This window comes from Protopterus annectens, chromosome 2.part1 (assembly GCF_019279795.1).
Source record: "Protopterus annectens isolate FY-2018-M chromosome 2.part1, PAN1.0, whole genome shotgun sequence".
NCBI classification, from domain to species: Eukaryota; Metazoa; Chordata; order Ceratodontiformes; family Protopteridae; genus Protopterus; species Protopterus annectens.
Genome location: NC_056729.1, coordinates 1,078,575,342 through 1,078,598,814, shown reverse-complemented (window position 1 = coordinate 1,078,598,814; position 23,473 = coordinate 1,078,575,342). Strand labels below are relative to the sequence as shown.

Here is a 23,473-nt window from a genome sequence, read left to right as displayed (position 1 = left end):
AGTGATGTCCATTGTATATAATACCACAGTCAAACATGATATTACTGTAATGCTTACTTTCCTGTTCATGCCTGTGTTCTTTTATCCTAATAGTGCATATACTGTAGTGTGACACAATTATTATAATGCTTCCCCTTTTTCCTCTGATGTTTTTTTTTTTTTTTTTGTACTATTTTGTTTTCTAATTTTATATTTGTAATCCCCAGGCTGGGAGTGAAAATGGTCCGGTTGGATCAGCACTCTACACCGGTTATCAATTACAAAAGTAAATAAAAAAAAATAAAAAATTACTGTCTCTGATAAAAAAAAACAGCAGCGGTAGACCCTTTCATCTACATATTGCTTCCACAACTCCTCACTGTCAAGATAGCCATTTATTAACCATGTGCATCTCTGATACCCAATGGTCATCATGTCCACAGTAATGCATTTCTTCTCATTGTTGTGAGTAGTACAAGGAAGTTACCAAAGAATTCCAAGCAGCTGACAAACATAAATTATAAAATAACCAGATGAAGCAAGAGGTTGATGAGAAATGGACTTTTTCAATTAGCAGCTACAGCTCTGCAGTAGCTAATAACTTGACAAAGAATGGTATATTTTAATATGAGAGAGATAGAGAGAGAGAGAGAGAGAATTCCCATGCAACTATGGCAATTTGTCTATGCAGCATGAAGTGTACTAAAGTGTAACAGCTCTCATTCCAAGGAAGAAAAGGCTAAGTGATAAGACATACATTCATAGAATGGTTTCTTCTGGTTTAATTTCTCCAAGTTCTTTGGGCTTCTAATAACTTTAAGAAAGTGGACCCCACTCCTAAGCCAGGGTACAGTTAAAGTTCATGAATTAGTATTACTTCAGTCTTTGATGTTAGCATAAAAAGTGTTCATTTCCATACCCCCAATGTGCCCAGACTTCATACAGAGTTATATGTATTGGTAGCATGTCTAAGTACAACTATAAATTCTTTTTTTATTAGACATGTTGCTCCTACTACTATTGGAACTGTTTGAGAATCTTTCGTTCACATTTTTCTTGTTTCTCAATGCAAATTATTTTATGGCTTTGTGTCTATCTGTACGTAAGCCACTGAAATCAGTAGGTGTAGCAATTTTTTTGATCAATGTTACTTCTGCCCTTTTTCATGGACTACTATATTTACTACTAGATCTCTATATAATTTTTGAACTGCTGGTAATGGATGACAACATATGATATATACTTTCTCATTCTCAATCATGTTTTGTGAATCATGTTTCCAGCTACTTCTATATTATAGTGTTTGCATAATCTGTAGTGTAACAGTCTTGCCACATGCTTGTGCTTTTCAGTATATATGCCCTCTGTCATGAGTGTAATCACACCCATCAACAAGCTTCGTGACCATTTCCAGTTCTTTTTACAGCACTTGCAATTGTCTAGCTCTCCCACATGGTCAAAGGACTTTGTAAACCAGTGTGTACACAATCCACTATCTTGGGCCACCGTTAGCACCTATGAGCGGTAACCTTTTCTCGTACAGCTGTAAAGTGTTTCTTTGTACACGTCTTATGTAACTAAGATCAAAGTGAAAGATAAAAGGGTAACAGTAATTAAATTCAGTTTGTTTTCCTCAAACACATATACTGCTCCTCCTTGATACAACATATCAGTGATCATTCTACAGTGATAATATAATTAATCTTTGCCTTCAAACAGACGGCCATTTTCTGTGTATACCTTTGATGTTTGACTGTAAGGAAATTGAATGGAATGATATCCACCATAATGTGTTGTTTCATGTGCTTATCTCAGAGACACACTACCCACATCAAGTGGGTGAAAGTGCTCAAAGTTTTCATTTCTTGAGCTGTGCTAGCCAGTAGAATTTTATTTTGGAATTGACACAGTCTGCATATGCAGTATATATATGGTGATTGTTTGGAATTTACTGTTTTTGACACCATTTATATTTCTGAACTTATTACACAGTAGTATACTGAAAATCATAATACTGAATGCAAAATGCTGAAATGTCTATAAAGTTTAAGCATTTACAATGCTCAGCTCAAAATACCTACTAATCATATATGTATACTACATATGTACACTAAAATAGTATGCAGCCAGTCAACAAACGTTATCACGCCCCATCAGTAAAACTCAGAAGCAAGTGCTAGCATGGGTCTTACAAATGGATGGGGGTAAGTAGGCAAGAGGGTATTTTGATTTCAACATTTTAACATTTCAGTATTTTGATATTTCAACAATGTACATTTGATAGTATGACTTTCAGCATATTGTTTTTCTAGGCTGACATAGAGCCATACATACATACACACTCACAAACAAAGACACACACACACACACACACACACACACACACACACACACACACACACACATATATGTGTTTGTATATATTATACATGTTCACACAAATTGACAGACAACTCAAGTACCAAACTTTTTTTCTGTATAGGGACACCAGATAATAAGAATGGAAAATATTGCAGATTGTTCAACTACACACCACCGGACTGTAAAAACCAAAGAGTTTTTTGTGTATTTGAAAATGCTATAAATGATACAAAAGAGGTGAATGTGGATATAACTTCCATTCAAGGTAAGAGCTTTTATTGATTTTAGTTGTTTCTTAAAATTACATTTGTGTACACTTAACTTTCATTGTGCTTTTCTTGGTCAAAAATGATATGGCAACAGACATTATAACAATTTTAGACTGGGGCTCCCCAGCTTTTTTATATGTAGTCACCTAACTTTGATTTGTGTTAATGTGATAGATCTCAAGCACCAGAGATATCAGTTGACCCCTTTTGAAAGGAAGACATATCTTCAGTGTAAATGAGTTCCTCATACTTTTTATATGTCTTGACAATGTTTCCCATATTTGTCAGCACTTCTGCATCCTTACGTAACACAGCCAAAGTGATGACTCCACCACCCCCTCTTGTGGGAGGGTCCAAACTGTTTGCCACAACCTCAAAGACATCAAAAAGAGTTTCTCAGTAATTTCTTCAAACTCATAACAATATACCTGTCCTTTTCAAACAACTCCATGTTAACATCTGCTGTCACTGCAGCCTTCCATGGTTGTTGATTACTTTTCAGCAGAAACAACACAGCCATCAGTGGAGCTTGTTTGGAACCCCCTTTGCAGTGCTGGAAAAGCCACATTTTTCTTCTTGAGTGATGTACCTGGTTATGTCACTAAATTTTAGGAAGTGAATGATCTTATTTTACTGGAAAAAGTATCAGCTTTCTTCATTTCTTTGTAAAGTGAGATAACATTCAGTGTGTATCAAGTGTTTTAACATACTCAGAAAGAATTTTCCACTGTAGGGATGGCACCTGTGTACCAATTTATTACATTCATGTTCTGTACCATTATGCTGTGCATATATGCATGCTAGTATTCAGAACAAATATTCCCCTTAACTTGAGCAGTTACTTATATGCAGTCATAGTAGGTCTCATGGCTCTGCATGTTTAAATATTCTGTGCTCATAAATGATATCATTAAAACTATCTCAGCATTTATAATTATACTTTTTTGCTAGTAACAGTCTTCTTTTTCTTTTTAAACCCTCCATATAACTGCATAGAACAGCTATCAAATAGATTTAACTCATGACAGAGGTTGATTTCCTTATAAGCTGTACGTGAACTCCATCAAGGTGCATGTTATTTGGATCCAGGAGAATGATAACTAGTCATACTAATGTAGGTGATCAATGTAATAAAAGGCTTGAAAAAGTTTAAACGTAAAAATATTTAGGACATTAGCTGGATGCAGTCCTCTCATTTAAGGCCATACTGAACAAATTGTTCATAACCAGGTAGGTGAGCTGGTATGAAGACAGAACTTTTTCAAGCAATGACCTGGTACAATTGTAGACTACATCAATAATCATGGTCAAGCACTGTTGACATGGTAAGATTTAGATCTCACAAAAAGATTCTTAAAATGCATGAGAATCATTGAAAATGTATATTTAAAAAAAAAAAAATCAAGGTATTCTTACAGTAAGGTCTCCCAGCATTCTTACAACACATTTAAATTATTGCAATACTTATTTCATAAATACAATCACACATTTATAGCAGGACACCACTGATTTGATTATTCACATTTGTTAGATTATCTTTTAGTAATAGTTTTCCTTGCATTTACAATATGTACTTAGTATAGCAGGACTGGGGAAAGTGTCTCAGTTGTATTTTGTTAGTTAGATGTTATGCATTGATAGTATGCTCAATGCAGCAGTTCTTGAGGACAAATTTGAGGAAATAATATTAGAAAAAGAAGTTATTGAAATTACAAAATATTGTATTTGAAATTTTTGGTAAAATAAATGTGAGACAATGAAAAAACAATTTGCTAGATTATCTTTTTCTGTAATGTACTTGCTCAAGAGAATTAGTACAAAGGGATTTCTGGACTTGGTGCTGTTTACATATTTATAAGGACATATTGATTGCTCAAGGATGCACTGCTTTCTTTAGGAGAATTCCATAAGGACTAAAGTAGCACTAGTGGTTAGGGAGTTGGCTGTTACAAATGCAAAACTGACATATTCTGTATCTCTAAAACATTTACATTTGCATATTCTTTAGGTTATTTCAATATATTTTTTCCATAAATTGCTTGTATTTAATTATTTTTCTTAGTTCTGCAAAAAGGTTGTTTCACTTGGCAGAAAAGAAAAAATCTTTGTAAAACTTTTTCTCCTACAACGAGGTTATACTTGGGTCTTCAGAAAGCTGCTGTATCATCAGGTCTATATTAATTCATTGAACTGTAGCTTCATTGAATCACTGTTGAACGAACATAATACAGTGCACACTGAGTTAATTGAATATTCACCTCTATGAATATTTCGGGTCTATATTATAACATCGAAGTCTAAAACCATTGAATGTTATAATATTGACCCCATTTAACCGAAACACCAGAAAACCGAACAGTCAGAATAGCAATTTTTTTTCCCAGGGAAAAAATTTGCTGTTCCGACAAACATACAAACAACTGTAGCACACCAGTATAAATAATCCACACACATACACTTCACGAAACCCTACACTAAACCAGACATGCACCAGTAGCTACCCACTTACCTTAACCCAACTCTAACCCTAATGTCCCTAACTATCGCACACTCACCTTACCTGCTCCCTAACCCTAACTCACCTACCCAACCCTAACCCTCATGTACACACAATCACACATTTACCTGACCTGCGCCCTAACCCTAACCCTAAAGTCTGTGACTACCTCATACTCACCTCACCCACGCCCTAACCCTAAAGTCCCTAACTACTGCACACTCACCTTAACCCAGTCCATTTGCTCACTTACCTTAACCCAGTCCGTAACCATCGCACCACACTGCTGTAAATAGCGAAGCAACAGACCACCAAAATCTTACCCTAGGTAAAATTTCGATGTTCCGAGGCTTCGCTATTCTCAGCTTTCACACTACAGGGTTCGATATTATAACATTCAAAGTTTTTGAACTTCGATGTTATAATATAGACCTGAATATTTCACAGGGAAACTAACTAACTAGTTGGCTCTTATCAGGAATTAGCCCTTTTCCCAAATGTAATGTGATCTTGGAGTTGGCATATTTAGTTAGGGAGGTGTGGGGGTTTAAATAATGCAGTTTGTGTAACAGTTGCTATATTGGTCCACTAGTTTGTTTCCCTGTGTAAAAAATTTGTTGAGGTGAATGCTTGATTAATTCAGTGTTCGCTGTAGTATGTTCAATCAACAGGAATTCAATGCAGATAGAGTTCAATGAACTAATATAAACCCTTATCACCATCTAGGGTTTTGAGTAAGGAAGAGGATTTTAAAATCCATTTTTTTTTTTTTTTTGGTGGTTAGAGATGGGCAAGCGGAAGTAGTTTTCATACATTTCATACATAAGGTGAATGTGGAGAATACTACAGAGGCTACAGTAGAGAAAATAGCTAACAAATAATGTTTTCCTAGTGATTTACAGTAATGATCAAGCTTGAGAAAGAGGCTTATGAACCTATGTGCATCACTTCTAGTTTTTTAATGCACTGGGTGCTTTGTACAGAGAGCAAGTTGATAAATGGAAGGGTGTACTCCAGCACTGGTATGAAAACATTCTTTCTGAGGCTTTTATTGCCTGCAGAGTACCATGGTTAGAGATGCAATAGGCTGCAGAAAGATGTGTGCATACTTTTTATGAGAATTTCCCTGTGCAGTGCTGGCATAACAGAAAAGTCCAGTGGTCATCTAGTTTGAAGGTTCTCTTATCAAGTGCAAAAATGGATAGGAGCTTATATTTCCTAAGATTTTTTTTTTTGTTCAAAATAACATGGCAGTGGTTTTGTTGAGATTCATGTTAAAGCTGTTTTGGGAAGTGTAGTTGCAGAAAACAGGGAAGTCTCTTTGTAGTGATTTTCTATAGTAGAATTAGGTGTTCCATCATAACACATAATCATGCTGTCTGTTTATAAGGTGATGTTAGTGCTGGATTGGGCTTAGTGATATTACTGATAATGATGGACCACTAAGCCCTGGGGAATCCTCTAATTTGAAGGTGCCTTCAGTGTGGTAAATGTTGCCTGATTGCACACTAAAGGCATCATTATTATGATAAATTTGAAACTAGGCAATTCAGTTTCAAACCAGCTGCAAAGATTTGATTTTACTGTGTAGAAGTTCATGATTTAAGGCTTTCAAAGTTCTTAATAATATTAGTAAATATTGAGCCTGTGGCTTTATTTTTTTACATTGCAGAATATATATTTTTTTTCTTTTGTGATACTATACATATAGCAGTTGATGTGATGGAAGCAGGTCTAAAGCCATGTTGGGAATCCATTAGTATCCCATATTCATTTAAATGTTCTAGTAGCTTAAGAGCTGGTGAAGGAGAATGGGCATGACCAGCTGATGCCAGTTCACATATCCTGCGGGAATGAGGGCTACTGCAGTTTGCCACATGGGTGAGTCCTACTAGGATCACTAGATGTTACACTATGCAGAGGGAAATTTGGCATGCAGAGACATACTTCTTTGTGGAAGATAGCCACAGCAGAGATTGGAAGACTTGCAGAGCAGAGAACGGGGTGCTCCCAGAAGGAGAACATAGGTCTCTCCCACAAGACCAGTAAGCTGTCCTGCTTTGTGCTACTCATCTCTTGCTCGGGAGTGTGTGTCTAACTGGGATTCATAGACAGGAATGAATGCTCTATAGGGCTCTCACCTAAAGTGGGAATTCCTGTCTCCTGTTCCCCTAGAACAAAAGGGATGATTGGGTGTAAGGTTCTCTGGTGAGCAAATATATGTGTATGTTTTTGTAATTAGATCTAGACAAATCTTTTGACAATTTTGGAAATAGTGTATTGATAAGTCTGAAATGTGGAGATAATGGAGTTGTTTTTTGGGTTTGAGAGTTAGTAGTGCACAGCTGACATGGTGAAAGAAAGAGACTGAGGATGTGTGTTTGAGGCTTTGCAAAGCTTCTAGCTGCCATTCATAAGAAAGTGTGGTATATGCTGTATTTGTTTGGATATTCTTCACTTCAGATGCTTTCAGAAATGTCACTGATTTAGAAGTAATTTCTTTAAAGCAGAAGGTATTGACATATTCATTAGTTTAGTGACGTGCAAATGATAAGGAGTTTGGATTGGGCTGCCTGCACTCATGGGAGAGATAATGTATGTATTCTTTATTATATGGTTGGGTTGAGTATTAATTGGTACAGAAGTGTCTGGTTGGCACATGAGTTCTCTGAATTTGTGTAAGCTAAAGTCATTCATTTTTATAGCGTGGTTGCTGCTTTTATTATTATAAATATAGTAATTTTCCTTTATTATTCTCCAGAATTATTTTGGTTAGGAAGCCATTTTGGTTTCTTTACTTCTAACGTAATTTGATTTGGTTTCTTTTCTCAGCAAATTCCGTTATTTTGATATGTTAAAGGCTTTGCTATGACAAGTAATACTACATCTTTTCCAATTGCTCCACATTTTGTTTCTTTGTTTCTTTTATGACATTTCTAACAGCAGCAGGAGTGATCTAGGGTAGTGTTTCCATTGATTTACATTTTTATGAGTAGGAAGTGTGTGTTAAGTCCTGGGGTAATTAATTTATTAACACATTCTGTAATCTCCTAACTTCTTTGTCAAGAAAAGCCATTGACCAATACATACTATCATGTGCCTCATTTCTGCTGTCTGATTAGAACTTAAACATTTAACAAGAAGTATTACCCAAGCCCAGTGTCAGCATACAATTTAACTTCTTTGCTCAAGAAAATAATAGTTGGTCAATGACTCAAAATCAGAGACTATGGGTCAAATTCATAAAAAGCAACAGAAAGTGCAGATATTGTGTTGGAGTCACACAGTGTAACCAACATGACATTACCCTATTTGGTATTCATTAAGTGGAAGTGAAGACCTGCCAAATGCAGATAAATGGCAGAATATGCTAATGAAAGCAGATGTCTGTGGTGACACATACATCAATATTTTCCAAGGGAACGACTGTTTATAGGGAAGGAGTCTTTTATTAAGTCTCCTAGCACTGAGCTGCACTATCTTAGTGTTATCCAGATCCTGTTTTGTTATATTAGAGTCTTTAGAAAACCAAAATTGCTTAAAAAACGTGCTATGGCGTAAACAAGGATTTAACCAATATCTGAAAGCTTTGTGGGTAGAGGTGCAGGCCATCACTGACAAAGACGATGGGGTGCCTTCCATATTTTTTAGGCTAATATATATTCTACCCACCTTTGAATGAGACCAGAAGCTAAGGCAGTTGTTGAAATCACAGGGAATACAGGAAATGTAACTGTGGTTTGCAGCTTTTCAGTTTGGGTTAATCCGTGTGGCAGTTATTTGCTATTGCCAAGGCAACAGTGATTGTTTACTATATGCCTTTGAGACCAGATGGTCACTATATGTTAATTGGATTACAGGGGTGTGAATCAAGACATCAACCCCTGATAGTTCATAGGTAGATTGCAAGCATATGGTCTGAATAAGATTTGACTGAACCAAGTACCATCTACTGCAGTCTTACAAACAGTAACTGAAACTTTTCACAATTATTTTGCACAAATACACCCCCCCCCACACACACACACACATACACACACACACACTCAACCACCTGTTCTGTTGAATGTGTGTTGTTCGAACTGTAAATGTCGAAAACGCAAAATGACAAAGCGGCTTTTAAGCAAATTCTTATCCTGGGAAAAGAAGTTGCTTGGCCACTTCTCTCACTTTGCCATTTTCAGCACTGTACTGTGATCTCGGAGTTGGTATATTTAAGTAGGGGGGTGTGGTGGGTGAAGCCCCGCACTTAAAATAGTGTTTAGTGTGCTCTTTTTTTTTTTTTGGGAACAGCAAATTTTTTTCCCTGGAAACAAATTGCTGTTCCGGCTGTTTGTTCTTTTTTGTTTTCATTCTTTTGTGGTTGATATAACAGCCTTTGATCTTGTGATCATTTGCTGTTATAACATAGACCCTTGGGAGAGGGATTTGGGTTGAATTTTTGGCAGGGATGTAAGATTTCTTTTAATGGATATCCAAAATGTTTTACGGATTTGTTTAGTATTGTTCTGAAAATTATTATAGTATAGTTCTTTGTCTTCACTTATTTGCTTTTTAGTACTATTGCAAAGCAATCTGAAGTTTTCAGGATATTGAGGAGTTTTAAATTTTTGGCATTCTTTACATGTTTTTATCTCTATCCTGCATGAGCATTCTACTCTTTATGGATAGCCAAATTACATTACTTGTTTACATTTTCTTCCTTCTAGGAGGTGCAAAACTGTATTTAGAAAAGTAGTATTGAATTCAATTACAGCATTGTCTAAGGGGAGGATTTTAAGAATTTCTAAGTAACAGAGGATAGTGTATTAATGAACATTTTTGGGTTAAACCTGGAATGGTTACAGGTTGGTTTATAAATATGCTGTTTAACTGGATTTGTGAGATGTCTAGTTGCATAGATTGGGAGATGATCACTGAGATAATCTGACATTGTACCTGTGCTGGAGTATTTGCTAGGGTCTGATAGTAGGATTCAGTTTAATGCAGAATTTGATGTCTTGCTATAATGTGTGGGGCTATTATTTAGTTGTGTGAAACAATAAAAGGTCATACTAGATGTAGGGGAGTTAGAGTTTATGTCCAACCAATTGACATTCACATTATTTAGTATGTTTTTCTTGTGGTAAATATATGGATATCCATTGTAGGATGTCTTCCAGTATAGCTGTATTGTCGTCAGGAAGGATATAAAGGACAGTAATACATACTAGTTTATAATTGCTTATTTAAATGAAAGCAATAAGAAGCTCTGCTTAACTGAATTTTGGTATTGGTTTGCTGTAAGGGCAAATGTAGTAGGTACTGGGAGATATTAAAGCAATGGAACCACCTTTTCTCTTTATATGGTCATTACAGATGATATTATAGCTAGGTGGTATAACTATGCAGTAATTAATCATGGGTTTAAGCCAAGTTTCAGTTACAGCAAAAAGATCAGGCATATGCTGGGTAATCCAGGCATGTAGTTCTGCAATTTTATTTGTTATACGTCTAACATTTGATGCAGCAAAAAATAGATCACCAGGTTTGGGGATTGGGAGGGAGTTATCTTTGTGTTTATTGCGATAGGTGGGGCCAGGATTAGGGTGTATATCTCCTTCTAGAAGGATTTTAGTATATTGTAATTATGCAAACTTTTTTGAGAGGATTCTTGCACTTAGCTGTGTTTTGGTTTGAGTTGAAGTGCAATTAATCATCCTATATTTGGAATAAAGATGAGGGGCAATATTAAATAGGTTTGGTGCAATGTGTGGAGAGTGTAAAGTAGTATAGGTAGCTGGTTGGGACAGAGTTTCAGAGATGTTGTGATATATTATTGAGTCATGGTAGGAGGAAAGATGGCACAAGAGGAGAAGAATATAGGATAAACTGTAGAGTAGCATAATTAAGTACATTAAATTTTTATAGATGTCAGGTAGTGGGGAAGCAGCAATGAAAAATGAAACAAGAAGTTTCAAGACAGGAGGAGATTCAGTGATGATGGATTCTGAAAGCTGAAAGAGGATATGTAAGGAGAGAAGTATTTTCTGTAAAAGGAGAGAGATAGCTTGTCCTTGTATCTTCTCTGGAATGTAAAGAATACCAAGGTATTAACTGCTAAAGTATAATAATGTAGTTAAGAAGTGAGGGTTTATCTGGAAACAGAAAAAGATACAATGTGGAATAGATAGGTTCATAGGTTCATAGGTTCATAGGTTCATAGGTTCATACTAGGCTATCTGCCCAAGGGCATTTATAAGCCTAGCCCATAGTTATTTGGCTTTCCTTGCCTTTAGTTTGAATAAAACTATGCCTATTATTTTGCTGTGCCTCTGTCAAGCAGTGACACTGAAGTAATCCCTGGGGTATATCTGCGATCCCCCATCCATTGGTCAAGATTCCTCTTGAACAAGGCCAGCGAGGTGCTCTGCCTCACATGTACCGGGATTTTGTTCCACACCATAGGGAGTCTCTGGGTGATGAATCTGTCCCTCCAGCATGTTCTATTAATAACCGTGTCAAGGTTTAAGTCTCCCGCCCTTGTGGTTCTGAGGGATCTAGATTTTTGAGGTGAAGCATATTCATCAAATCAGGGTTTGACATGGCCTTATATGTCAGGCACAGGTCACCTCTGAGCAAGCGGTATGAGACTGAATAGAGCTGGAGTTCTTTCAGTCGGGCAGCATAAGACATATTTTGAGACCCTTTATCCTTTTGGTGAGGAACTTTTGGGGCCTTTCCAGCTGCTGCAGGTGTCGGGTCAGATACATTCCGAATGGGGCATTGTACTCAATCATAGGTCTAATGAGTGATTGGTACAGGGGGCCGATGACCTCCCTTGATCTAGATGTGAATCCTTCATGATCAGGTGGGCAATGTAGAAGGTTTTCCTAACTACTTTAGCAACATGAGTGTCAAACGAAGGCTACTGTCAACCTGGGTCCCCAGATCCCTGATGACTTCTTCTGTGCTCAGTGGATTGCCACCTATATGGTAGCTAGGGGTAACCTTGTTTTTCCCGAAGGGTATGACTATGCATTTCTTGGCATTTAACTTTAGGCCATGGCTCTGGCACCAGTTATCCGTTTCTGTGAGGCCCTTCTGAAGGATATCTGTGTCAGATGTGTTTTCGACTATGGCGCCCAGTTTGCAGTCATCTGCAAACTTTGTCAGCCATAACCCTCCTGTGTTTGCTTGTACTTCCGAAAAGTAGATGCCGAACAAGAGTGGACCCAGGACTGAGCCCTGTGGGACACCACTTGTGACAGGCTTTGAGTCTGACATGGCTCCAGCAACTCTGACCCTGTGGGTTCTGTCACTTAGCCAGTTTGCAACCCATCTTGTGATGTATGGGTTTACATTCAAGCTGATGAGTTTTTTGATGATACCTGAGTTGGGTATTGTGTCGAAGGCCTTTGCCAGGTCAAGGTAGGCTGTATGGACTGCCTTTCTTTCATCAATGGCCTTGGTGACTGTCTTGAAAAAGTCAACCAAGTTTAAAAGGCATGATCTGCCTTTGACAAAGCCACACTGGGTTGGATCCAAAGTCTGCAAGTTCCCTATGTCTTTATTTATGAGTTCCATTATGATCCTCTCCATGGCTTTGCAGATAAGGCTTGTCAAGCTAATGGGATGGTAATTTCCAGGGTCGGTGGAGGCATCGCCCTTGTGAAGTGGGACCACAGTCGCCGTGCGCCACTCCTTGGGTATGTATCCTGAGGTGAGGCTAAGATTAAACAGCTGTCCTAACTGTGGGTTTAATTCCTCATTGAGTTCATGGAGCACACAGCCGGGGACACCATCCGGTCCCATGGATGCTGTGTTTTTTGCTTTGGAGAGAGCAGTTCTCACCTGGGCGTTGGAGATGTTTGGGGGCTACAATCCTCTGGTATAGATATCTCTCCTTTTGGGGGAGGGGAGTTTGCACTGAACCTGTCAGCCAGTATGTTGGCAATGTGTGTAGGTTCAGTAATCTTCACATCATTTTGAACTAATTCTGAGCATATCTGGGAGTTTCCTCCTAGGTTTCTAACATAGCTAAAGAAGGCCTTATGATTGTCTTTTGAATCCTTGGCGATTTTTCTCTCAAAATTTGCCTTGGATGATTTTATGAGAGCTCTTAGTTTTTACTTATAATGATCAAAGGTGTCTTACCTTTCAAGGATTTTGCTCTATCTTGTAGTAGCTTCCTCCTTTTGTTGTAGAGCTTGTTTATGGCTAGGGTCCACCAGACTGGACGCTTGCCTTTGGTACAAAGAGTCTTAGTTTTGTTTGGGATTGCCTGATCCATGCAGTCCTGTAGGTGCTGGTAGAAGGCATTTGTAAGTGATTCAGCGGTTTGAGTAATGTTTACCACTGGCTCAGGGGCCTTAAAGGAGACCACACTAGTTTTTAGAAGTGTGAAGTCGGCTTTTGAGAAGTTTTTCACTGTGGTCTTTCTTGTTTCAGGTGGGGCGGATGAGGACCTCCAGCGAGATTAGTTTATGATCTGATCTCACCAGTGAGGGGTATACTTCCGGTGTTGAACATTGTGATCCCATGTTCGTGATGATGAGATCAAGTATGTTTTCTCCTCTTGTGGGGATGGTGACTAGTTGTTCCATGGCATTTGAGTTTATGAACTCCAGGAACCTTTGGGCTAGAGTGTTTGGGCTTGAGTAGTGTTCCCAGTCTATATTAGGGTAGTTGAAGTCACCTAGTATGATGGTGTTTGGAGATACATTTATCCCTCCATTGTTTTCAGGAAGGCCATGTGAGGTTCCTGAGTTTGAGAGGGTGGCCTGTAACATGCTACAAATTGCAGAGCAGTCTTGCCTATGGTTAATTGCACCTGGATGGTCTCCGATGCATCGTGCGTTGCCACCAACCTTGAGGTGTGGGTGTCCTTTATGAATATGGACACCCACCCTCCTTTCTTGGTGTTGTCCGGATTTTGGGGATGCTATGAGGTGAAACCTGCTAGTGCTGGGGTGCTCTCAGGAGCCTTGAACCAGGTTTCTGTCACAGCACAGACATCGATGTTTTCCATACTGAGAAGGGCCTCGTGCATCTTGAGATTGAGACTTCTGGCATTCCGCAGCATTACCCTTAGTTTTTTTTTGTGTTCTAGGGTGGTAGGTTTAGAATTTGAGCCTTGCCTAAAAAAGGCACTATGGGGGTGGCAAGAGCCTTTGCCAATATCCGGAAGCCTAGGGTGACAGGTGCAAGCCGTCCCTTGCGAAGCAGCGCGTGGTGTGTCAGCATGTCATCCCAGGCAGACAGACATTGGATCCCCTTTGAATGACACCAGAATTTAAGCCAATTATTAAAGCTGATCATCTTATCACTGTATTGTGGCATAATTCTAGGTGAAGGTCGGATACTGCTCAAGGTCAGGGTCATACCTGCCTGGGCTACATAATCAGAGAGCTCCTCAATGTCTCTTTTCATGTAGTCCAGGGAGCAAGGAGGAGCTCAGGTCGTTGACACCAGCGTGGACAATGACTGAGTCGTACTTAACCTGCTGTTGAGAGACCTGAGTGCTTGTGTTATGTGGTGGATTCTAGCGCCCGACAGGCAGCTTACTGTGACCTTCTCCTTACTCAGTCTGGTGAGCGGGACGTCAGTGTGTCTGACTATGGAGTCACCTATGACAAGTATGTTTGGTGTTGTATTTGGCCTTAAGGGCAGTGACTGCTTTGTACACTGATTTTGTTGTTTATGTGTTGTTTGTGTGGTGTATTGAGTTTGCAGTTGCTTGGGTGTCTGCTTTGGAGGCCTCTGCTGTTTAGGTAAATTTTACTCAGAGCCTCCAGTATGTCTTAGTGTGTTTATGTGTTTGATTCAGTGGTGTGGTTGAGTTATGTGAGACTGGTATTGTGGTGTGTGTAGTTGCCTTCTCCTCCTGCCTGGTCTTGCCAGTCCTGAGTTGAGAGAGCTCAGCCTCCAGTCTGGCTAAATAGCTGCATCTCTCACAAGTGTTAGTGTTACATGGGAGGAGGAGATGGTTGTCCGTGTACATGAGGCAATTGTAACATTGTCTCAGAATTCCCAGATTCACCAAATGGGCAGGAGAGGACGCCAGCATCTGACCCTTCGACATGCTAGAAAGAATTATGAGTTGGTATGAGACAGAAAAGTAGTGGGCTTAGCAGGGAAGTGGGCACTCCTGGGGGATTTTGCTATTGAGAGATTTGTATAATATAGGAGTGCTTGACCTGCAAAGAGAATGCTTATAAGACAAGGGATATGCTTATAAGACAAGTGCTGAGCTTTTGAGAAGAAAAAGCTATTTGGAACAAGTGCTGCACTTTTTAGTGTAGGTGTAAACTGTTTAGGTTCCTAACAGAGCAGTTCTAAGGGAAAAATTGAAGAACAGACTTTCTGGAGCCAGAAAGAGTTTAACCTTGTCTAACCGGCGCTGCCCGATGCTGCTCTAGTGGCAACTCCGCTTAAAGCACGTTAAAGCGTGCTTGATAGCAGGGGCTGGAAAGAAGCAGGAATAGACCCAAAAGGGAAAATAAAACTACAGTTTCAAGTCAGTAACCACCTCTACGGGGGGCAGGGAAGCTGCTCAATGTTAGTCACTGCCACTGATGAACACAGAGACCCTCCTTCAGCCCAAGCAAAAGTGGCCTCACAGAAACTTTCAAACAGTTCAGGAACAGCAAGCCTGTAACTGAACTTTTTTAACTCTCAGAAAAGTGGGAAAAAAGCAAGATTTTTTTTTTACAGAGATAGCAGAGGTTCACAAGTAATATCAAGTTATAACAGTGCAGTAAATGACCCCACACAAGAGTGCTAGGTCAAGGACAGAAAATATGCACGTTTTAAGAAAATAACGATTTAAAATTAAGTGCAAACAGGAAATTCAGCAAACAGCTTTTGGTTGTGCTCTAAATACAGCTACTAATACAGAAATCAAGTTTAACAAGCCAGAAAATGCTCAAGCTAGGCAGCTATGCAGAAAAACTTAGCAAATAAACAGAGAAAAAATACTTAAAATCTCAAAAGTGGCTCCTTCTTCTCTCAGCGTTTTCCTCTTGGAGGGTGCTTCACCAACAGCCAACAAGCCTGAAAAGACGCTCAAACCACGAGGCAACTAGGTTTTAAGAGAGGAAGATGAAGGAGTTATGGAAATGACCCTAGTGGCCAATAAAACTACAGTTTCAAGTCAGTAACCACTTCTACGGGGGCAGGAAGCTGCTCAATGTTAGTCACTGCCACTGATGAACACAGAGACCCTCCTTCAGCCCAAGCAAAATGGCCTCACAGAAACTTTCAAACAGTTCAGGAACAGCAAGCCTGTAACTGAACTTTTTAACTCTCAGAAAAGTGGGAAAAAGCAAGATTTTTTTTATTTTGTTTTTACAGAGATAGCAGAGGTTCACAAGTAATATCAAGTTATAACAGTGCAGTAAATGACCCCACACAAGAGTGCTAGGTCAAGGACAGAAAATATGCAAGTTTTAAGAAAAAACGATTTAAAATTAAGTGCAAACAGGAAATTCAGCAAACAGCTTTTGGTTGTGCTCTAAATACAGCTACTAATACAGAAATCAAGTTTAACAAGCCAGAAAATGCTCAAGCTAGGCAGCTATGCAGAAAAACTTAGCAAATAAACAGAGAAAAAATACTTAAAATCTCAAAAGTGGCTCCCTTCTTCTCTCAGCGTTTTTTCCTCTTGGAGGGTGCTTCACCAACAGCCAACAAGCCTGAAAAGACGCTCAAACCATATAGCTATTATTAGGGGGTGTTGTGATTATAAATAGATATAGTGCAAAATAGTATGAGATAGAGAAAGATAGTTGAGAATGGGGCTAACAATTTAATAGAGATAGGGAAGTAGGAAACAAGAAATAGAAGTGTATGTATATGAGTAATATGGTCATTGGAGAGGGTTTTGGAATAAGATTTGCAAGTGAACTGTGTATGTAGGAAGTATAATATCAGAGTAAGAGGGGGTTGTGGGAATTGGGAGTAGGATAGGGAACCAGGTCTATTTAAAACTGATAGCCAAAACAAAGCAAGTAACAAAGAGATGCAAGTAAAACCAGTTGCCTGTCATTTCCTGAGAATAAATTCCTTGCGCATGCAGTATAATCTACTGATCAAGCAAAAGGGGACAGCGGCCAACTTAGTAAGAGGTCCTTAGAGTGCACAGACTATTTCACAGAGAATTTCAATCACAAAACAGACATATTTAACTGATTAAAGTCAATATGCAGCAAGGTTCATCATAAGAAATATGTTTACATTAAAAACTGACAAAATTCTCAGTAAATTTGTAGGAGTAGGGCCTTGTGGCAGAGTTCCTACAATATTGAGGTCAGATGTAATGACCACAGGCTCTGAAATGAAAGAAAGAAAAAAACAACTGTACTAAGCTATAAAATTATATGGCTGTAATAAAGTTAGCACCTATTATACAAAAAATGTATTTATTTATTTGATATTTATTAACCGGATTGGTCCAACTGAGCTAACACCAATTTTCAATGGACACCCAAGAAAAATAAAAAGTGAAAGTAAACAAGCAGGAGAAAAAATACAGCAATAATAAGATATTGCAGCATAACAAGATATTACAGGTTACAAATATGAGGAAAATAAAAAATAATGTGAGCATAATTAATTTACATACAGCAAATCAACAAATGAGAAATAACTTTATACAAGTTTCAATAAAATAAGAAATTGTGGTAGGCTGTTTGAGCCTAATCAGCATGAATGAGTTTGCAGGTAGTAGTAGTAGAAGTGCAAGACAGTATGAGTTGGAAGAAGACGGAAAGAGATGGACAAAGTACCACAACAAGTCAGAGAAAGAAATACAGGAGAAATAGAAGAGCAGAGTGATAGTAGAAAGTATATGTATACAAGTTCAAAGTAGTTTTAGCAGGAAGTATACTGATAGAGAACCACAGTAATTTTGGCTAAATATACAGCTGTATCGAGCAAATTATCAGAACATGGCACTACACTGATAAGCACAATATAACACCATCACTTAGAGAACATTTGTGGGATTTACCAGTAATTCAAAGTACTGGAATATATATATATATATATATATATATATATATATATATATATATATATATATATATATATATATATACTTCATCTTCTTATGATCGAATTTCTCTAAACTCGAAAGTCATAAACTCAAAACCAGACTCTCGAATTTAGAGAAACTCGAACATAAGAAAGGGACAAAAAAAAAATTAACACCGTTCAAATGTTTTCGCAGGGGGGTGCAGCCCCCCTGCACTCCCCACACCCCCACCCCCCACATAAATAAACCTACTCCAAGATCACACTATAGTTAAGGAAAGGGAAATCTCCCATTCTGCACTATATGCATAAGCGCAAAATGGAAGATTTTCCACTCCGCTATAGTGCAGTCACGGAACATTCACATTTAAACTGCTAGTGTGCAAGGGGACCTGACCCCCTGCAATAAGGTAAGTTAACTTTTTATTTTTTTAAACCTAGGGCTCCCATTCACAATTTCGAGTGAATGGAAGTTTGAGATTCTGGTCTCGAGATTAGGAATTTTGAGCTTCCATCCATTCGAGCTTGTGAAGGGGAACCATATACATATATACCTATCTATATATATATATATATATATATATATATATATATATATATATATATATATATATATATATATATATATATATATATATATATATATATATATACACCAGAACACCGGCAACTCACATCATGTACATATGTGTTAAAAGGAAACATGTAAGGAATAAATGCACCCATTAGAAATAAACCTATAACAGTAACAGGAAGAAAAAATGTTCAAAGGTCACAAATCACTCCCAGTACTTTAATGTTAAAAATTCCAACACAGATAGTTTCAGGCTTAAGCGCTTTCATCAATCATGACATCATTAGAACCCAAAACAACATGGCAACCATGAATTAATATTCAAAAAAGGCGCCAAAATTATAAACTTCACCAGAATTTAACAAAACAGTTTAACTCTGAAAGCAGAGCTGCCTAAAAATAAAAATAAAACATAAAAATTATAAAATAATTGAATAATTAATAGTGAATAATTGAATAATAGTAATAACAGCACAACAACCATTCTAACAACTGTTAGCTTTTCATTTGATTTCACATATATGAAGAATGAATCGGTAAGACCAGGGAAACTGGTGACATCAAAACGCAACTGCCAAAACATTTCTCTCTGCCAAAGATGATTCTGCCAGGCCCTCAGAAATACCCCTACTTTAAAAGGAAACATACTCAGCACATCAATGTGTTGATTTTTATTAATAACTCCAGGATACAGATATGCAGAAAAATTAAAATTAATAAATTAAAAATAAGGAAAGTATATCTTTGTGGGGGAGTATCATATATATATATATATATATATATATATATATATATATATATATATATATATATATATATATATATATATATATATATATATATATATATATATATAAAAAACAGACCATAAATATACAACAAGAAATGATAATCAAATCAGGGATGCAGAAGATAGTGGAGAAGGGGCTATGAAACATAAGCACAGGTATCAATCTGAAGTCCTTGAACTTAGAAAATATGAAACACAGACATAATAGTTTGGGTACAGAAAATTAACATAAATTACCATCCCACACTTGTCCTGACATCATCATAGCTTGATCAGTGTACCTGTACTGTAATTCAAATGTCATAAAAAAGTGCAAATGGAGTCAGTTTCAGTCTATTAAGGAATTCCTTTACCAGGTAAGGCATAGAGGAATTCAAACACAAGACTGTCAGTGAAGCATATATCAGGTGAGTGTTACAGATTCACAGACTGGAAACAGAAATAAAAATTCCACCACCCTTTGTACTGTTTCCCAAACATTACATTAGCACAGTGAACCATGGGAGAATTCAAATGCATGACTGTCCTCAGCTGCCACTGCATTGTTTACGAAATACTGCATTAACAGGGTAGACCATTGAGGATTACAAGCAAAGGACTGTCAGGGCAGCATATATCAGGTTAGAGTTACAGGTTCACAGAGTGGAAGCTTAAAAGTCACAAAAAGCATTCAACCCTGAAGGGTACTGAATAGTCAACCCTTTATACTTACACTCTAAATATTAATTTATTTACAAGCTGAGCCATGGAAACAGTCAGGACTAAAGGAGTGAGTTTTAGCATATTTCATGTTTGACAAATTTGTCAAAATGACTAAGCTCATTTGCACAATCAGTGGCAGAAGAAGATAATATTCATAGTGGATAACAGTGACTGGATTTAAGTTGTGTTATACAATGAGCACTGCAAGTTCTTCTTGGTTGCATATGGGCATTGACAGTGCTTATTGCGTTTCATTATTCATGTATGTCCACAAAAAGATAATCAATTTATAAGCCCTTGGTGATGCCCCAAAACTGACCAAGTAATCAAAGAGCCTCAATCCTCATGCCTAGCACCAGTGTGGGGCATACACTTGGGAGGATTAAGAGTACACACACAATAAAAGGCAATTTCCCTTAAGAGCACACAGAGACCACAGTCAGTCTGGGTCTGTTTTTTCCCTCTTTATCCAGATCCCCAATAAGACTCCCCACTAGCACAGATATAGAGTTGAGAGCTCAGCTGAGTGGCCAAGCCATGATCTCCAGCACCATCTGTCTAACGAGTGCTTGGTGTCCCTGCCCAAGTAGCTGATGCACACACTCTTTGAGATTTGATTTGCATACGCAAACACATACACACACACACACACACACACACACACACACACACACACACACACACACACACACACACACACACACACACGCGCGCACACACACTCTCTCTCCTGGGAAAAGATGGCACTGGTTTATTAGCTATGCCTCCTCTTTCCCAGACTATAAGGTAGTTATCACTGCCACCAATCAACTATTAACAGCTAGTTTAAGGCCCTTACCAAAGAGTGTCCAATCCTACTGTGAAATGTCACTATTATTCCAGATGATAGTTTGACCAAGAGCAAGGCTATTAGGAGTGGCCAGCACAGTGTCACCAAATAGATATGCAAGTACGCTAAGAGCTTAAATGTGTCTCACAAATATTAGCCACAAAAAAGTTTAAATATATTTAATAATAAATAATAAAAGAACAAGAAAATATCCAGTAAACAGTCACAGTTACATCAGAGTTCAAAATCACAGGAAATATTTAAAACAACATTACAGGACAGTCTCAAAAAAAACATCTAAGCTATACTTCACTATATTCCCATCTGAATCTAAAAGAATTACTAAACCCTAGTTAACTTACTTACAGAGCCAGGCAAGACAATTGTGCTTAGTGGATTTTCCAGCTGATGCTGTCAGGGCAAAGACAAAATACAAAATGCCCTGCCCACCATTTGTAGTGCTACCAGAGTATAAATGGTACCAGATTTTGGGACAGGGATACGTGATGCAGGTGGTGCAGGTATGGTGGGAGGTGTAGATGCAGATGTGGCAGACTGGGATCCAGATGTGGTAGATGTTTTTGCTGGTGATGGTGGTGATGCTGTTTCTGCCACCTATGAGAAGCTGACAGGCAATGCCAGTGGGATGGGTGCAGATTTCTCTATTACTGCATATAATAATAATAATAGTAATAATAATAATAATAACAACAACAACAATTAAGAGGAACAAAACATTAAATAAAATAAATGTATGTAGTAGAAAGGATAATGGCAAAGAGAATGGGGAATAGAAATACAAATAAATTTGAACCAGTACATAGATATGGATTTTAAGTGCCTATTTGTATATATAAATGTGTGTGTGTGTGTGTGTGTGTGTGTGTGGGGGGGGTATTTGATCTGATCCAACAGCTATCATTGCATGCTTTGGGGGTAGACAGTTATCAGGAGGGCCTATTTAGACAGGCCAAGAGGTGCTTTTCATCAGATACGCTGCAATAGAGGATCCATAGATGGACGGTGCAGTGGCGCAGCGGTAACATTGTCACCTCACAGCAAGAGGATCTCTGGTTTGATTCTCAGCTGGGGTGTCTTCTGTGTGAAGTCTACTTGTCATCCCTGCATTCATGTGAGTTTCCTCTGGGTGATCTGCTTTCCTCCCATGTTACAAAGACATGTGTCTGAAGTATTTCTCCCAGGGCCTCCGCTGAAAATTGGCCCTGCCACCTATGAGAAGCTGACAGGCTATGCCAGTGGGATGGGTGCAGATTAAATGAGAACCAGCACATAGATGTGGATTTTTAAGTGCCTGTTTGTATATATAAATGTGTGTGTGGGAGGGGGGGTTCGAGCTGATCCAACAGCTATCATTGCATGCTTTGGGGGTAGACAGTTATTAAGACGGCCTATTTAGATAGGCCAAGAGGTGCTTTTCATCAGATATGTTGCGATAGAGGATCCATAGATGGATGGTGCAGTGATGCAGTGGTAACATTGTCACTTCACAGCAAGATGTTCTCCGGTTTGATTCTCAGCTGGGGTGCCTTCTGTGTGAAGTCTACATGTCTTCCCTGCGTTCGTGTGGGCTTCCTCTGGATGATCCGCTTTCCTCCCATGTTACAAGACGTGTCTGGAGCATTTCTCCCCGGGCCTCCACTGAAAATTGGCTCGTTCCAAGTTGGACTTTCCCGGTTAATAAAATAAATAAATATGCATTTTGCTGTCTGAGACTACTGTACATTTACAAAGTAAACATGCTGTTCAGACATATGGTACTGTAATCCTTATGGAGTAGGTAAAGAAATATTTTTCTCTCCTCCTGACACCACCAAAATTCTCTAAATGGGAAACTACCCTCTCCTTCTGCAACTATGATGTTTCACCTAGAAGAATCTCGGGGAAAATGGCAGAGAATTAGTACCCAAAACAATTTTCACATGTGCCATCCTGCCATGCCTTGAAAGGTATTAAATAGTACCTCATTTGTGTGATGGATTGCAAAATAAAATATAGATATTGTATTATTATATTGCCAATGGGACTTTAAGGTGTGAAATATGGCAGTCTGTGTCCCTCTGTATAATGCTGAGAGGACATGCAGTGCAGTGACTTAATGTGCAGATGGGTAAATATGTCATGACAATATCTTATTCCTAAACAAAAGCTGACCACATATGGAAAGAGATGCTTGCAAAGACTCAGGCATGTGCACTGCATTAAGTAGAAATCTGCCTGTTTTACCAGATGCATTTGTTGATAGAATTGAGAGATTCAAAAACAGTACTGAGTTGAGGCCTATTTAGTATAATCATCCTATCCAGAGTGGTAATCTGCTTGATATAACAATGATGGGAAGCACAAAGCTTTATTTTACTATGGAAGAAGACACTGGAAAAGGAGTTTGCTTCCTACTAAGGGTGCTTTTCTTTAAGTCTTTCCTACAGATTAAGATAAC

At 38.3% G+C, this 23,473-nt stretch overlaps 1 protein-coding gene across 2 annotated transcripts in view; it reads left to right on the top strand.

Moving 5' to 3' along the window:
• The window catches only part of LOC122794329 (mucin-3A-like), a 1,511,548-nt gene that overhangs the window by 869,482 nt on the left and 618,593 nt on the right, over nt 1-23,473 (top strand). For both annotated transcript variants that reach the window (XM_044062634.1, XM_044062633.1), the window contains one exon: nt 2,462-2,605. In XM_044062634.1, the coding sequence (XP_043918569.1) occupies nt 2,462-2,605 (144 nt within the window). The remainder of the gene's footprint in view (nt 1-2,461; nt 2,606-23,473) is intronic.